Here is a 12,228-nt window from a genome sequence, read left to right as displayed (position 1 = left end):
ATGAGGAAGCGCTTTGGCATTGGAAGATTGCAAGAAACGTCAGGACGTTCTAATTAATATTCATGAGGTAAGGCCTCTTCTAATTAATATTCATGAGGTAAGGCCTCTTCTAATGAACGACCAAGCACTCCGCTTTCGCTAGGAAATAACTCAATTGAATGTAAGCTTGTTTCATAACAAGAATTAATTTTCTTGAGCTAAACGTTAGGAATACTGAGCAGTCAAAGTTCCTGAAATCTGTTTACTGTAAGCTACATAGAAGGACTCAATGAGGCCCAAAAGTGTGCGAAATTGCTTGTCAAATGACATTATCTGTGTTATCCAGCATGATTTGAGAATGTTCCAAAGAACATTCTGTACTTCACCTGTAGCAAGTAATCTGACCTTTTATACCAAACGGTTCACATGGTAAGTGGCCTTTGCAGAATATCCTTTATTTATTTATTTGTTTACATTTTTAATGACAATTTAAAGTAAACCGCTTTCCCTTGATATGAAATCAAGTCCATATAATTATTTTTTATATTAAATAATTATTTACAGGTACATTATTTGAATATCGTGAAAAAGGTCAATATTTTTTGTCACTCATTTCAGAAAGAGTGAACACACATAGAGTGAAATATTTCAAGCCTTTATTTCTTGAAATTTTGATGATTACGTCTTACAGATAATGAAAACCCAAAATTCAGTGTCTCAGAAAATTAGAATATTACATAAGATAAATAAAAAAAGGATATTTTAAACAGAGATGTCAGGCTTCTGAAAAGTATGTTAATTTCTATGTACTCAATACTTGGTTGGGCCTCCTTTTGCTTTAATTACTGCCTCAATTCGGCGTGTCATGGAGGTGATCAGTTTGTGGCCCTGCTCAGGTGTAATGGAAGCCCAGGTTGCTTTGATAGCGGCCTTCGGGTCATCTGCATTGTTGGGTCTGGTGTCTCATCTTCCTCTTGACAATACCCCATAGATTCTCTATGGGGTTCAGGTCAGGCGAGTTTGCTGAACCAGCTTTTGGTAGCTTTGGCAGTGTGGGCAGGTGCCAAGTCCTGCTGGAAAATGAAATCAGCATCTCCATAAAGCTTGTTAGCAGAAGGAAGCATGAAGTGCTCTAAAATTTCCTGGTAGACGGCTGCGTTGACTGTGGACTTCAGAAAAAACAGTGGACCAACACCAGCAGATGACATGGCAGCCCAAATCATCACTGACTGTGGAAACTTCACACTGGACTTCAAGCAGCATGGATTCTGTGCCTCTCCACTAGACTCTGGGACCTTGATTTCCAAATGAAAAGCAAAATGGACTTTTATTTGAAAAGAGGACTTTGGACCACTGAGCAACAGTCCAGTTCTTTTTCTCCACAGCCCAGGTAAGATGCTTCTGACGATGTTTCTGTTTCAGAAGTGGCTTGGTAGCCCTTTTCCTGAAGACGTCTGAGCGTGGAGACTCTTGATGCACTGACTCCAGCTTCAATCCACTCCTTGTGAAGCTCTCCCAAGTGTTTGAATCAGCTTTGCTTGACCGTATTCTCAAGCTTGCGGCCATCCCTGTTGCTTGTGCACCTTTTTCTACCCAAATTCTTCCTTCCAATCAACTTTACATTTAATATGCTTTGATACAGCACTCCTTGAACAGCCAGCCCTTTCATTAATGACCCTCTGTGACTTAACCTCTTTGTGGAGGACGTCATTGTTCGTCTTCTGGATCATTGCCAAGTCAGCAGTCTTCCCCATTATTGTGGTTTCAAAGAACAAGAGATGCCCAGAATTTATTCTGTAGGGATGGTCATTTATTGAAACTCAAATGTAAATATTCTAATATTTTGAGATACTGATTTTTGACTTTCATGAGCTGTAAGCTCTAATCATCAAAATTAAAACAAAAACACTTTTGAAATGTTTTACATTACATGTAATGAATCTAAAATATATGAAAGTTTCACTTTTTGAAATAAATTACAAGAAAAAAAACCTTTTCACAATATTCAAAATTTTTGAGATGCACATATGCATATACAATGTAAGGATTTACAGAAAGCTGTTGTTCAGTACAGTTTGTTTTGTAATGCACTTTTTACAATGCATATTGCTCTTAAACTTTATTTTTTGTTTTGTCATATATTAAGTCTCACAGCCAAAGCAGAGTCATCAGAATCTAGAATTAGTCTAGAATAGGAACTTAATCTTAATCTACAGACTTAATCTAGAATAGGAACTTTAGTAAATTACTTGTCTGCTGACGTTTCTCTGGGAAAAACTCTATTGAAAGTGGATTAGAGTAAGTCTCACGTCCTTCTTAAGTGAAAGAAAAAAAAAAATCTACTTTCTCAAGGTGACTGAGATTGCAAGAGGTTATTATATACTTAAAGCAATTAGGTTTGCAATGTGATTTCACAACAGAACTAAAAGCATCTGATTTAAGAGACTTGTTTAGTAAATTACCATGAACATAAATTCTGACCTGGATGACTAAACAGTCATAGACACTTCGCCTGGGCTGACATTTTATAGCAATATAGCTTCAAGCTTCTTGGTTTCTTCCTATTTTAAATGTATTCTGCTGTTAAACTTTTCAAAAGCACAGTTTTGTGACCTAATTTGCATTTTAGACAATAGATTTATTTTCCAATAATATTTATTTCTCTTATAAATTCACTGTTAAAAAGTAATAGTTCAAAGATCAACACTGTTTCAAATTATATTATTATTTCAAATGCCCTACAATTATAAAGCACACAACTTAACAGACACACACAGCAGACATTAAAATATAGTTTAATGCAGAACACTATGTTTATTAGAAAGGTATTCAAATAACCACTGCAATATTTAAGAGGAACTGCCTTGTGTGTAAAAGTCCTACAAAAAGATGAAAGAAGTAAATACAGACATTTGATCTTTTAGCATAACATGCCATTTTAGGGCTTTAGGAAGTTTGATAGAAATTTATTAAAATACATCTGCATGTCAGCATCATCAAAGAGCCATAATATCAGATCTCAGACCGTCAGTGTGGTTGTTGGGGAAAAAAGTCACTGTAGAGTTTCTTCTGCATTCTATCACCATTTCTAATAAATAAAAATATTCATCCAAACTTTCAACTAATGATAAGGATTTTTAATGGACAAAAATATATAATACTGTATTTTAAGTTCTTAAATGATTATTTATTTTCCTCATTTTTATGCTGCCAAAATCACTATAATTTCAAGTCAAAGAATCGTTGTTATGAGATTGTCATGTTATGATAACATTAATGAATAAATATTGCATATTATATATTCTAATGAAATCCAGTCTTTCAGAAATTCCACACATGCAGGAGGACCTTGTGTGTTTGTTTGTGTGTGTGTGTGTGTGTGAGATACTTTGTTGCTGAGAAATCAATTTCTCATCCTCTCTCTAAACCTTTATTTCATTCTCCTTCTTCTTATTCTCATCTCATCTTCTTTCAGGGTCCAACTCAGTTCCAAATCTTCAAGAAGCTGTCCCATGAGCCAGTGCAAACACACATGCCATCTGGTGGTACTCCAGTGCAGCTCACCCTGTTGTCATGGCCAGACAACACACCTACAGGACAAGAAGGAAGTGAATGAGTGAGTGAGAACATGAATTTAACAGGACTTTGCTCTTCATGCACATTTATTTAATTTGCATTGAAATGGAAGTACAGACAGATCTTTTGTATTGTGACGAACAGCTGAGTGTAATGGCATATCGAAAAAGAGAAAAGATTCAATGCATGCGTTGTTGATTAGATGTTGAGATGTTGATGAATGGAAGCTCACAGGGTTTAAACAAACTGAAATGATCCAGTGATGAATTTTTTGATTGATCCTTTGCAGTGAATGGGTGCCGTCAGAATGAGAGTTCATAAAAGCATCATTAAAAGTAATCCACACGACTCCAGTCCATCAGTTAACATTTTGTGAAGTGTTTGTTAGAAACATTTACATTTAGCAGACGCTTTTATCCAGCGCGACTTACAAAAGCAATCAAAATCAACAAAAGAGCAATGATATGCAAGTGCTATAACAAGTCTCAGTTAGCTTAAACAAAGAGAAACAAGTTTGTTTGTTTGTTTTAAGAAACAAAGCTATTATTAAGGCATTTCAACTTCAAATGTTGCTTCTGACCAAACGAATCCATAATAACATTTCCACCAGTGAAAAGGTTCATCTCCTGTTGTCCTCTCACATCAAAATCCACACACATATTTTGGCCTATTAGAACTATTTTGGACTGTTTTTTCTTGTAAATGGTGCTTGATCTGTGCATGTTTCTCTCCTGATTCATACTAGATGACTTTTTCACTGGAGAAAGCAATATTATGGCAAGAGGACTTGTATTTTAGCAAATGTTAGCAGTTAAAATTACCTTATGATGGATTTTTTATTATAAACATAGATTTTCACTTCACAATATGTTAATTGATTGAGTGGAGTGGTGTGGATTACTTGCGGATGATTGTGATGTTTTTATCAGCTGTTTGGACTCTCGTTCTGACGGCACCCATTCACTGCAGAGGATCCATTGGTGAGCAAGTGATGTAATGCTACATTTCTCAATCTCTTTTGATAAAAAAATCATTTACATCTTGGATGGCCTGAGGTTGAGTACGTTTTCGGCAAATTTTCATTTTTGAATGAACTGTTCCTTAAGTAAAAGACTTCCTCGACTAACACCAACACAGCATCACGTCCCTGCTAGAAAAGGGTTTTAATACTCAGAAATTGTCTACATAGAAAATAGCTGCCAAGACTGACTTTGTTCCTCCTTAATCAGGGTTAATAAATCACTCCTTTCTTTCAACTTACCCACTTTTTCGCCCTTTAGCGAGTCCCAAATATTGCAGTTGAAGTCGTCGTAGCCAGCAAAGATGAGGCGGCCAGACATGGATAGAGCCAGTGATGTTACGCCGCTGTTCAGGGCGGCATCCTGGTAACCGATCACTTCTTGATCGGCACGAAGATCATACATTTTGCATGCACAGTCATCAGAGCCTGTGATAATTGCATTGCCACTAGGGAAGAACTGAAGAGAGAGGAAGTTTGGTGAATCAGTTTCCATTTATGTGCTTTGCTCCTAAATTAAATTGGAAAGACTCAAGTCTTTGAAATTGTTTGAAGGTTGGCTTCATTTCTGAATTTTCCCGATACTGGATCAAACATTTCATGTTTAACTCACTGAAATGGCATTGATGTCACTCGTGTGACCCTGGAAGGTTTGCTTGCACTGGCCATCCCTGATGTCCCACAGCTTGGCCAGAGAGTCGCAAGCACCGGAAACAAAGGAGTTCATGTCCGGAGACAGAGACAGACACATGCAGTCGCCAACATGGTTCAGGAAAACCGTCTTCTGCTTTCCAGTCTCCAAATCCCACAATGCACTGGAAGAAAAATGGGAGTGAGATGAACAAAACTCTAACAAGTATGTGAATGGTGCTTTCTGATTGGTTTCTATAGGTGGGTGCATGTGCCTAGATGTTGCTGGGGGCCCTTAATGTACGTTTATGAGATTTTTCCTAGAGAGTAAAATCACTACTCTCCTCAACAAGTTGCATAGCATTGTGAAAAAACTTTAACCTTACCTATGAGCAAAAGTGGTGGTGCTTGATAAATTTATAGCCTAACTAGACTTTGTGAGATGAGAATGGCACCATTTAACTAGCATTTTGAAGTTGAAGCTGCATTGCACTGCCTACTGCTTTTTAAAAACAGAAAGTTAAATAGTAGGCATTATTATATGCATGTTTTGGTAAATATAGCATGCAAACTATATACTTGATGAATAGTATGGTATATTGAAAACATAGCCTTATAACTATTTGTCATTTATTTTAGCTTTCAATTTCTAGCTGCTACAATTTTCATGATTCAGTTCTGATAGAAGGGATGGTTCACCAAAAAAAAAAAAAAACCTGAAAATTGAAAATGAAAATTCTGTCATCATTGATTCACCCTCAGGTCGTTTCAAAAATTGTTTTTGCATTAAACAAATTTTTGTACAAAATAGTTGCAATTACAATGAAGAAAAAAAAAACACTTTAAAAAGAAGAAATGTAAAGTCTCGAAAATGACTATTAAAGTGCTGTATTCCTAGTGTTTTGAGATTGCATAATAGGTTTCTGCGTGCAAAAGACTGAAATTTACATTTCATTGAAATTTCTTTGGTTAAGTGCTGTGACCGTGTGTTGAACAGTGAGTTGAACTCAAGAACTGAATCAGTCTGATCAGTCAGCTAAATCATACATAACTAACATACAAGAAGAGTTGAGACGTCAGTCAACTTGAGTTCTCACATTAAGCTACTGTGTGACGTCAGAAATAACATTACATAGCGTCATATGGATGACTTTTATTGTACTTTCATGGTGCTTTTTTGTTGCCATAATTTTATTATATATAAACTATATATGAAAATTGTGTTCAATAACACCCATTAATGAAATGTTATATTTGGGTGAACTATCCCTTTAAATGTAAAAGCTACATGCACAAACCATGTAGTATCACCAGATGCGGTTAGAATCTCGGTGTCACTGAGGAAGCGTGCACAGGACAAGTAACCTATGGAAAATAGATAACATAACTAACACTTACTTACAAGTAACATGCAAGAAAGTAAAGATTCTTGGCTGACTTATGTACTTATATACCTGTGTGAGCATCCAATTCTTTCACCGTCTTTATTACGGGTGTCTTCAAGTTGTAGACCGTACACATGTTGTCGAGACCTCCACTGGCCACAAGGTTTCCAGAAGGAGCATATGCACAGGTCATCACCCATGAGGACTTGAGGGGAATAGCATTGACCTATAGAAAGAGGAAAATCTTATCACTTTTCCTTGAAGACATTCTGATTTAAAGTTAAAGGTAGTGTCATTTTTGCACTATAAATGTAATCATTTCAAAGATGTTTCAAATATAGGATATTTAAAAATGGCAACATTTATTTTTTAAGATGAGAACAGAAGAGTAGGCAACAGCTGTATAAGTGCAAAATATTAATAGATACCCAGCTGATTTATAGCTTAAATATATTCCCAATATTTCTATACGATTCCCATATTATTTGAGTCAGTCACACTTACCTTATTTCCAGAGTGAGAATCCCAGATGAGAAGTTTGCCGTCCTGTGATGCACTGACCATTAGCCTAAAGACACCAATGAAAGAGAGAGCAAAGAAAGGCTGGTAAGACAACAGGATGGACCATTTCAAATATTTCACCCCTTATTCAATTTTATAAGGTTTGAAATCTCACAAACAATGATTTAATGTACACAGAACTTTAGAGTGCATTTATTCCATATTTTGTTATGTTTGGTTTGTAAAAGTTGGGATAGCAGCCTTGAAAACATGTGTAAGCTAGTTCAATTTTAGTTTTTGAGTTTTTTTTAGACTGTAGCAAAACTTGAACTAGTGTATTTTTATAAACCCTTTTAATTTCTAATGGATTCCAAAAGCATATGAATGTTTTGAGAGCTATTCGTTTTTGCTGTCAATGCAGTTTCTTGAATATAGTGACGCTTCAGTCTGTTTCAGGCCACTGACCCTGATAATTGATCTAACTAAGAATTAGCTAATTCAAGGTGACCACAAAGTGCAGTTGACTTCCATGTGAGAGCTATTAACCTGCTTAAGCAGATCAAGTGACATCAACAGGTAAACCATTATAATTCCCTTTCTATAATTTTTTATTTCTTTAAATTACTGCAAATATTTCAGTGCAGTATAACCCAGCATACCTAATGATTTGATTTGACCCGTACTGGTGTTCTCACCTGTTGTCTGTACTCCAGTGCATGGCATAGATTTTGGCCAGATGGCCTTTGAGGGTCTTCCTGGTCTTGAGTTGGACCCGAGGAGCCGGAGCAATGCCAGAAGCGGCGGAGGCCATGTCTGTGTCATTTACTGCTTTACGAGCCGTCTAGTAGGGGAACAAATATGTTATATTAGCATTTTGTTAATTGCTGTGAACAGCTAGAGATTAATGTGCATTTGATCTTATAACTATGTTCTTCATCAAGAACTTTACAGCAGTCTCACCTCGATCTGTGTCTTCAGGGCTTCGGCCTCCTTTTTCATCTGCTCCATTTCACCCATGGCTGCTGTTGATCGGGGTTCTTACCAACACAAGCTGAAAGCTATCAGAAATTAAAAATAAAAATTGAATCAAAATGAAATATTCTGCTTTAAAATGAACTTATATTTAATCTATATATATATATATAAATAACATGACTAAGATTGAACTAAGCCTTGGTTGTGACTATTACAGCCAGTGTTGCCAAGTCCATGGTTTTCCTGCAGAATTGTGCTACTTTTACACTGTTGCTGTGGGTTGTTTTTATTTTTTTCAGTCCCCGACCCCCCAGAAATGTGGAATACCCTTAAATTTCGATAGAGAGAAAAAAAAATTAAAATAGTACAATTGGACTATTTTTGGGTAGCAATTGAGGTGGTTTTGTTTCAGAGACCTGGCAACCCTGATTACAGCATCAGAAATGTGGAAGCGATTTAATAATATTGAAGACTTATGATTTGATGTAGTATTGACAAATATTGAAACTTGACTTTAATTTTTGACGCAAAACCTCTTAAAACCTAAACTTTGCATGTATTATTTCAAAAAGCAAGTTCTTCATACCTGCCAGACAGTAACACTGAATACAGAATTGCATGCAAAAAAAATCAACTGTCATTTGAGTTCAGCATGAGTTTAGTAATACCAGCTAGCAAATGCTAATAATACTGTGAATCTGTTATTTAAAATTCAAATTGTACATTTCAAATCCTAATAAGAACAAAATATATATTAATCAAAAACAGTCCCAAACTACTAAATCAATCCTTCAGTTCTATTCCAGCCGTTCCTTTATATTAGAAAGTAAAATATATGTGGAATTTACGAACAAGGCAAAATAAAAAAAGTGCAAAACTGTCATGTGGAACATGGTAAAGACTTGGTCATCTGTAATTGAATGTTTAATCAAATGCCTGAGATCTGTAATGTGCTTAAAGTAAAAGATTTTAAATATTTCGCAACTTGCTATAAAAATATTTGTTGCTAGTCTACCACCATATGAATTTGCCTCTCTGTAGGAGGCCAGAGGAGATGACGAGGAATTATCAGCCTTGTCATGCAACAGAGATCCTAATGAACTTAACTGAGGGTTAAGTAGGGGCTACTGCTAGAAACTGAGATCTGCAAAAATGAGTCTTGCATTGTGCTGCTGATGGTCAAATTCTATGTTATAATAATAATAGTTAGAAGATTACTCTGTGTTCAGCTGTTGTTTTATTGATGTCGAGGAGGGCTAGAAGAAAGGTCTAAGCCCCTGCAGGAGCTGTCAGGGGTGGCTTATTAAATATCCTGTCATCCGATTACTGACTGCTCTTTACTACGGGATCAGGTGGGACCTGGGGTGAGGAGATCAAAGACAAAACACAAGGAAAATTGGAAGTCTTGGGGATGCCAGCTGTGATCTTCCATATGTATGTGATGGATTGTAAACGGTACTAGATGAAATGAGACCTGATGAATCTCAAAACTTCTCAAATCTGTTTGATTACTTGCTTAAGTGTAGCTTTAGCATTAGGTTAATCCTGCTAAGAGCCAAATGTGCAAACTTTGCAAGTTGCAACATTATGATCTGTTCAGAAACAATAAACAACACTGTCATTTTTTTCTCTCGAAGTTTGGAGATTAATGGAGTACAAGAAAAAATGTCAGTCTTTTCAGTATCATTTAGATACTATTATAGTTTTTGTTAATATTTTAAATTAGATTTTTAAAAATATATTTTCTACTTTCAAGTTAATTTATTTCAGTTTTAGTTACTTTTGCATATTAAGTTAAACTAAATAATAATGAGAAATGTTGCCTTGTTTACGAGCTGAAATAAAATACTTGTTTTTTGTTGTTATTTCAAGCAACAAAAATGATTTTTATGGTTTTAGTTAAATATTATAACCGTTTCCTATTTCAAAATTTCATGTTAAATTTACTTGCAGTTTCTTTGAAATTATTTGTAAAATTTACTATCGATTTGAGTAAGAATTGTTTCTACACAAAGTGTTCCATTGTACAGGAATGCATCACTGTAACAGCTAAAAAATGTTATTGTAACCATAAATTCCTCTTGAAATTGCTTCATGCAGTTTTTGATGGTCGAAATACCAACATTAACATCCCAATGTCATTTTAAGCATTATTAAAGTTGCAGATTAACCTTTCGTGATACTGTGTTCCAGGAACTATTTCCAGGAAATCAAATAAAAAAGTGCATACTAAATTTGAAAAAATTATGTTTTAAGGATATAGCGTATCAATGCACAAGGTTCGCTGTTTGCAGTGCATTGCATCATTGCACGATTTTTCTTCTGCAAACTAATCAATAACCAAACTCACCTTTCTACCCAAAGAATGCTTATTTTCGTCTCTATTACTCCAAAGTCTCTTTCTCTGTACCAGTATCTATTTTGCTTAGTCCACAGGACAGCTCTTCAATCGTCTCTCTCTCTCTGTGCCTCCCACAGGTTCCTCCAACAGACTGGATGCAACTTACCTGTGGAAAAAATCTCTTTGTCTTCCCCGTCTGCGAAAGGGGAACAGATGAGGATTGGAGGGGATGAAGGAGATCAGGGATGAAAGGATAAGACCAAAGATGGGCACAGAAAGGGTGAGAAAGAGAGAGGGAAAGGGGAGGGCGAGGAACAGGTAAACCGATTGGAATGGAAAATCAGGTTGGGGTCGAAAGACAAGGCAAGAGTGAGCGCAGAAAGCAGAGGACAGGGGAAGTGATGGACAGGGTGTGGCGTGAACAAAAATATGGTTGATTCCTGAAGAACATGTTATCATGAACTTCTAAGCATTGGTTCTAACAACCATCTTGGAGTAATATGGGCATTTAAAGCATTTTCCACTTGTTTTACCACATGTGAGTGATGTTAACACTTGACCTGTCGCTTCTAAAAGGCATCATTATTTATTTTGGTGAATGCTTGATAGGTGGGGGCCAGTTCTTTGGCTTTGGGGTTGAGGGGTTTGAATTGGTTTGGCAGAGCTAACGAGTTGAGCTCGTCTAATCAGGTCCTAAGTGGATATCCGAGGAATCGGCAATCCCTTTAAGGAATTAGAGCAGGTGAATCCGTGGAGGAGACATCACGGGTGACACAAAGAGCAACGGAGGAAGGAAAGTGAGGAAACTGATGAAAGTTATGACAGTAAGGCAGAGATTTTCTCATATCTTACATATCATCTTGCATTTCCCAACTTTGAGGAGAGTCAAATGCAAAGAAAAAAAATAAAAAGAATAATGACAATGGTCTTTGTGAAGTTTTATTTTTAGTTCAATAGCATTCAGAAGTGTGTGAAACGAGAAATGTGTGAAAATATTATTTAATTGTGTTTATTTATAATGCTAGCTAAAATTAGCTTCTGTAAGTAAGCTATTTTATTTAAAATGTAATTTCCACTACTGGATTTTATCAAGCACAATATGTGGAAATTATATTTATTCCTAAATAGATGTATACAGTAAACAGTGAGGGTGTGAAAGTTTATTTTCACAAGACTGTAGGTAAAGACACCCATAAATAAAATGATGTAAACTGAATGGCCTCGTAACCGTAACTCTAGCTTGACTGAGCCCCCACTTGAGAAAGATTTACCAGCTTTAATTAGTGACCTTCCTGTGCTAATTAGCCGACAGGTATGACCTCATGACGCTCCTGGAAACTGTGTCAGGGATTGCTGGTGAATAATAACACAAATGCACCTCAGGGATCTGCTTTATCTCTTCAGAATAGTGCTGGTTAGTAATGCTGTGCACTTTTTTTGATTTACAGTACATTTATTACAGTTCACATAGAGGAACCTGACATTATAATGAACCATTTTTGTGAAACACCCCCTCTGGGATTTAAGCTGCCAACCTTTAAATTACTGGATCTTTAACCACTAGGTCACACCACCCACAAAAGGTCTCCTGTGACTGTTCCATTGTAGGCTGCCTCGATAATAAAGATGAGTCAGAAAACAGAAGTAGGTGGAGAACATAGAGAACAATCTTCAGCTTAATAACACTGCAGTACTTCTTGTCAGTGGCATGTGCTGTGAATTTACCATTGCTACTTAATTTATCTGCATATTTACCATCACTCTAGGAAATTTATGATACAGGAGCATGCACAGACAAAAAAAAAAAAAAAACTTTTTTTATA

At 36.1% G+C, this 12,228-nt stretch overlaps 1 protein-coding gene across 3 annotated transcripts; it reads right to left on the bottom strand.

Annotated features, from left to right (window-relative positions):
* Positions 1-1,773: 1,773 nt before the first annotated feature.
* On the bottom strand, positions 1,774-10,983 carry LOC306847344 (guanine nucleotide-binding protein G(I)/G(S)/G(T) subunit beta-3-like). Of its 3 annotated transcripts, none has more exons than XM_079381248.1 (9): positions 10,415-10,983; positions 8,050-8,147; positions 7,785-7,930; positions 7,093-7,156; positions 6,658-6,814; positions 6,502-6,568; positions 5,187-5,388; positions 4,817-5,033; positions 1,774-3,569 (listed from the first exon to the last, which is right to left on the bottom strand). In XM_079381248.1, exons 2-9 carry the CDS (start codon positions 8,104-8,106, stop codon positions 3,463-3,465), a joined length of 1,017 nt encoding a protein of 338 aa, XP_079237374.1. In that variant the 5' UTR covers positions 8,107-8,147; positions 10,415-10,983; the 3' UTR covers positions 1,774-3,462. The 3 variants fall into 3 exon arrangements, with proteins under 3 accessions (XP_079237374.1, XP_079237375.1, XP_079237376.1); XM_079381249.1 differs by having other exon boundaries at positions 10,572-10,983; XM_079381250.1 differs by having other exon boundaries at positions 8,050-8,140; positions 10,415-10,597.
* Positions 10,984-12,228: the final 1,245 nt, after the last annotated feature.

The sequence above is a fragment of the Barbus barbus genome (assembly GCF_936440315.1).
Source record: "Barbus barbus genome assembly, chromosome: 27".
NCBI classification, from domain to species: domain Eukaryota; kingdom Metazoa; phylum Chordata; class Actinopteri; order Cypriniformes; family Cyprinidae; genus Barbus; species Barbus barbus.
This window is presented reverse-complemented; position numbering and strand designations above follow the sequence as displayed.